The following is a 5954-nucleotide window of genomic DNA, read 5'->3' on the forward strand; positions in this document are numbered from 1 at the left end:
GGAACCTAGAGGCAGAAGCTGAAGCAGAAACCGTGCAGAAGTGCTGCTCACTGGCTTGCTCCCCATGACTTGCTTAGCTGGGTTTCTTATATCCCCAAGACCACCTGCCCAGGGGTGGCACCACCACCACCAGATCAGGTTTTCCCATATCAAACATCAGTTTGCTTGCCCACAGGGCATTTTCATGTGGGCATTAAGAAAACTTAGGTTCCCTCTTCTCAGATGACTGTAGCTTGTGTCGTGTTTATAAAACAAGCCAACAAACACACACAACCAACACAGCGGCCTTATCTGAAAACACCGCTGTTTTGCAGATGGGATCAAGTCAGAGGGCGTGCTCTGTAAGGAGAAGGCCATAGGAGTGAGCACTTAGCGAGCAGAAGGCCACACACTAATGAACTGAAGTCCTAGGTGTTTATCGAAGAGCCAGGGTACATGGGGGATGGCTAGAAGATGCAAGGGAAATTCTCCCAGAAACTCACAGGATGCATGGCTCCACCACCATCTTGATCTTCATCTTCTAACTTCTACGATTGTGGAATCATGTATTTCTCGTGTTTTCAGCCAGAAGTCTCTGGCGGTTTGTTAGGACCACACCAGAAAGCTAATTTAATATCTTGCACAATCTAGACATTTACCTCGTTATCTGGGAGGGATTATTTACTAAAGAACTGTTACAACATTGTACGTTTTATCTATCTCAACTATCACATATTAGATACACAATTTCAATTCATTAAAATGAACAGGCAAAGAACACAATGCGGTAAACATTACAACATTTAAAACTGTCCTTGTGTAAGAAACGTACTAACACATCTCTGCCCCCGTCTCAAACAAGAAACAAGAGAGAAGCTGGGTGAATATTCCATATTATATGAATATTTCACTACTGATCTGTAAAGAGGCAGAAGTCTTGACGTTCATTGATATGGACTTCACTCATTCAAACCTGTTCTGAAATAAATTACACACAAGTCACAGTTGGTAACAATCACTTCACGAGTACAACATCAGCTGCTAACATGGCGCAGCGTAAATGGATGAGCTGTGAGCATGCAGCTTTACAGCCTACGTATTAACTGCTTTTGCAAAGTTCAAGCTACACAGCTAAAACATGAGCTTTGGGACTGTCTGCAATTCTGCAAACAGGTTTTACACATCTAGGGTAGCGGAGGTCTCTTCTGTTGTCTGAGGCTACTACAAGTCGCCACTGTTAAAGCCTTAGCCCATGCAACAGAACTCACGTATCACCTCCATGCCTGACTTGAGTGCTTCCCCCCACACGACCCTAGGCAATGGGCCTCTCATCTGTAGTGAACCTGGAGCATCTACTGTTTCTCTCAATGGCATTTGTCATTCACTTGTTTGTAAATTCAGACCCAGGTACAATTTAGAGAGCATGTCCTAAGCTTGGCTGAGGGCAGTGGCGGCACTTTAACTTCATTATGTTGTGCTACTGAAACATTCTGACAACCAGATTCCCCGAGAAGCCCCGGGCTACTACTGTGTGCTGTGTGGAGGTGTGCAACGGAACACAGCGTGGGCGGAACAATCATACCACGGTCCCTTTGGTACCAAAATCCGAACACTTCCGTTGTTCTTCTTGGTAGCATTGTGGCATGGGATTTTACACTAGAACCCTGGGGAGGAGAAGACTCGAGAGAGGCCGACAGAATCAGGATGAACAACATAACGGCTCTGAGTTCAAGAACACAACCAGTTCTAACTTTAAACAAGTCAGAGGTGAGAGCAAAATTTTCCAAACACTAACCCAGCACAGACACCAGAGACACTACGATCACACCAGCTGGACACTTCCAGATGGAAACAGGAACAATATAATATCCAAAAGAAGAAAGAAAGAAAGAAAGAAAGAAAGAAAGAAAGAAAGAAAGAAAGAAAGAAAGAAAGAGGAATGAAGAAAGAAAGAGAATAAGTAAAAATCTATTCATTTTCATGGGCAAATTCCAGTAAAGGGTTTCTGCCACAGGAGTTCCAGTTTTGTTTTACATGGTCAGATGATGTCATAAATGTCAAGAAGACATGACCTGGCAGTGCATTGAAACTGCTTGCTCAAAGGGCTTTTAGCCTCTTTTTAAGATGACATTGAAGATTCACAGTAAACGAGATGGGTGTTGTATTCTAAGTCCCACGGTGAAGTTGAATTTCAGTTATTGGCAAGCACAATAAAATACATTATCACTGCAATCATAAGGCCTTCCTAATAAAATGCTTGATGGGTTTGATAAACCATCAAGATTTCACACCATAAAATGTACTTTAAAAAAAAATAAAAACAAAAAACCCAAAAAACAAAAAAAAAAACAAAAACCCCACCCCTTGAATGGGTGAAGCAAAAGCAGAACTCGTCACTGGAATTTGCTCAGCAGGATCTTGTCTGTCAGGATGCTCACCTTACAGACGAAGCAGCCAGCTCAGCACAGCAGTAATGTCTGGGTATTCCAATCCATATTCCCAAACCATGCTGGAGGCCAGGAATTACACCTAGCATTATCAGACTGGAAATTCCACACATAAAACTTTGCTTAGAAAACAAGTTTGGCTGTGTGTTTGACATTCCAATGCACATACAGTTTCAATGCATTTCGATTACACTTTCGGGGTGTTTATAAATATATAGTCTCAAAATAGCTGTTATTCTCAGTCTTTTCTATACACAAGATACATATTACATTTGTAACACTCATTTAATTACGACATGCAATTTATAACACCTGGAATTATAGCAGGACATGAAACACGAACACAGCTCTGTCCAGTAATTATGACTTCGTGGGGGCAAAGACTGGACAATGATTCATTTACAAATGAGTTCACCGCAGCAAACAGAGCCCAAGTCTAATTTTGGCGTGCTTGTATTCAATAGACCTGTTTCCACTTGAAAGCGTGGCTCTCAAGTGCCTGGCCACTGGCACACACGTTCTCTCCATCTATCATCTCAAGACACTGACTAGGAATGTCATCACCTTCAACACCTACATCACATGTCAACCGTGTGTGTGTCCATTGCTGGTAGTGGGCTGGACTCTTGAAATGCCTGCTCTGAAGAGGTTTTCTCACGGGGCTCCCCACTGTGCCTTCCACTGGGGGTTCAGACTAACCTTGAACAGTGCCAGAGTCCCGCAGGCAGACTTGGAATGTGTAAGGAAACTGGTATTTGGCATCTGTCTCGTTTATCACATTACTGACAAGCATTTTACAAAGAGCAGTGAGGAGGAGGGGCACCGGTCCCCGCCTGCAACCCAGAAACACACAGGGGCTTCCAGCAACCTTCACACAGAGGAAACTCAGTTATCTCCCTGTGCGTTGTTGGCCATCTCTTGGCGACTGTTCATCTTTTGGGTAATTATGGCTAGGATTCGCCGAATGGCAAGCAGCCGCTCTTTCAGGGATGGCATGCCGAGAATGGCCACCTGAGCCTTGCGTTCCAGCGGCAACACGGCCAGAATCCACCAGGACCAGGCGGGGCCGATAGCGGTGCTCTGTCAAAGACACGAGGAGATCAGCAAAATTAATGTCCAGAACATAGGCTGTTCCCTAATTCAGCTTTTTGTGTAACCAGCAAACAAAGGCAAGGATGCCACCTTCTGCTGTAGGAACAGGTCAGAGTTCACCAGGCCCTGAGAATGCAGAGTTCCTGTTGAATGTGAGCCACATATCCCAAGGTGCAAGGAAAGAACATGAAAGGAAACTTGCTGAGAGAAGCTCATTCCACAGAGAAACTCCATGGATTATCCATCTCTGGTCTCCCAAGTGTTCAGATAACGATGCTCACCCACCAGAAAGAAAGATCCTAAATGTCACCTCCAGGTGCCAATGTTGTATGCTATTGCTCTTCAAGTTTTAAGTGGGCTAGCTAAGGCACAATGTTATAAAGGTCAAAAGTATTTGGACAAGTTTGAGTGCCATGGGAAAACCGAACTTAAAGTCAAAGTGGCGAAGTGTGCAACACACGTATGCACACATCACTGTATGTGGTAACTATTGTGAACTTTTATGTGTGGATAACACACTTAAGTTTTGTTTAGGTACATGTGCATATGTACCTAAAGTTAGCCTTTACTTCGCATAATCAAATGAGCAGTCTGGGCTGAACTCTAAACCAGCATCGATTCTCAACTGGTTTCTGTTCATGGTGCTGAAATAAAGACATTTAATCCCAAGCCCGTTTGCTTACAAAATTCAAATTCTCTTCTGTTCCCTATAAAGAGGTACCAACCAGGAGCTAGGGAGAATGGACTCCAGTGGCTTTAGCTTTCGAGTTCGATAACTTCACTGGAGGGCAAGAAATAAACCATGAACCAAAGCTCAAAGGGGCATCTCAAGTAACTGCCAAGAAGATCCTGGCCTGCCCTTCAGAGGTGACCTATAATCTCAATTCTCCCCTTCTCTTATCCCTCAAGACAAAATGCTTAATGAGAAGCACCTCAGGAACAATATCCTCCCTTAACTAAAATCCTTGTCATTGCAGGATAAAGGTCTCCAAAGATCTCAGTGTCTGGAACTCTAAGTGGAAATGGGGGCTGTTGAAGATGTGACCAAGTTACTACAATGGGAAGATTATCTTAGTGGACCGACGGAGCCACATGGATCCTTCCAGGACTGTGGCCAGGGGAGATGTGACAGGAAGAAAGGAACTGCGGAGTTCCTGCTTAATAATGCCAAGGAAGGCCATCTTCAGAGGCTGAGGATGCCAGAAGCAGTCTCTCCTACAACCGCCAGGGGGCGACGCGCACTGCTATTGCTGCGTCAGGCTTGGCGAAACAAAACACCTGTACGGCTTCTGACCCACGCATTCTGTCTGGCAATACACAGGCATCGCTGCCGCCACCACGTGAGTGTCACAGCAGGGGTAGGAAGTAACTCCACCCACCAATTAGAGATTAATTTGAATTGATTAGTGTGACTACTTTCCTTTTGAACCTGAGACAGTACAGTGGGGAAAGGGAGTGGTAAGAAGGGGTGGCCAGGAAGGAACGGAGGTGATTTTAGAATCTAAAGCAGGGCCTCCTAAACTTGAGCTACTCATGACATTTTTAACCTAAGGATTTTTTACAACTCTAGGCACAGAGGTACCCTGCATCTGCTAATACAAATCAAAAATAAATCATAAATAGATTATTCTTAAACAATTCTTTTACATAATTGTAACATTTATTAAAGGTTAAAGTAAATTCAAAACTAATTAGATATATGTGATTGTTTATTTTTACACACAATAAATAAATCTTGGCTGAAATACTAAATATAGAGCACTGTCAATGTTTTTCAGAACCAAACGAAATTCTGAATTTACACAGCTATCAATGTTGAGAATGCCAACTTCATATAAATACAGCATGTTTGGGGCCATTTCAAAAAATGCTCAAAATATTGTCCTAATCCCAAGCCAAAATTCATTTATTGATTTTTTTTTTAACAAGATTCAAGCTAGCAACTGTCCTGATTAGCATCATCTGTCACACTGGCCCAGCCTAGAGCCGTCTGAGGGATTCTCAGTTGATTACCTAAGTCAGAGCGGCCCGTGGCCACAAGACAGTCTCTGAAGCACTGTCTCTGAGCATTAATTGATGCAGCTGGGCCCAGCTCACTGTGGGTGGCACCATCCCTAAGCAGGTGGCCTGAATTATATAAGAAATCAGCTGAGCACGAGCAGGCGAGAAACCAGTGAGCAGTATTCCTCCACGGTTCTGCTTCAGCCCCTGCTTGACTCCTTGCCTGGTTTCCCTCAGTGATGAGTTGGGACCTAGAAGTGTAAGTCAAATAAACCCTTTCCTCCAAAGTCTCTTTTGGCTAGCGGACTTCATAAAGCGACAGGAACAAAACTAGAACAGCAACTCAAACAATTTTTCAAGTCAAGCATTCTAACCAAAGGCACACTGATGTGACAGAGACCAAGAGATTGCCGACAAATTGTTCTTTTTTTTTTT

General features: G+C 43.6%; 1 protein-coding gene across 1 annotated transcript in view; it reads right to left on the reverse strand.

Annotated features, from left to right (window-relative positions):
- Window positions 1-579: 579 nt before the first annotated feature.
- Lonrf2 (LON peptidase N-terminal domain and ring finger 2) overlaps window positions 580-5954 on the reverse strand; it is a 32801-nt gene continuing 27426 nt past the window's right edge. The window contains exon 12 of the mRNA XM_005359960.2: window positions 580-3506. Coding sequence (XP_005360017.1) covers window positions 3312-3506 — 195 coding nt within the window. The 3' untranslated portion in view covers window positions 580-3311. The remainder of the gene's footprint in view (window positions 3507-5954) is intronic.

The sequence above is a fragment of the Microtus ochrogaster genome, linkage group LG2 (assembly GCF_000317375.1).
Source record: "Microtus ochrogaster isolate Prairie Vole_2 linkage group LG2, MicOch1.0, whole genome shotgun sequence".
Lineage (NCBI taxonomy): Eukaryota > Metazoa > Chordata > Mammalia > Rodentia > Cricetidae > Microtus > Microtus ochrogaster.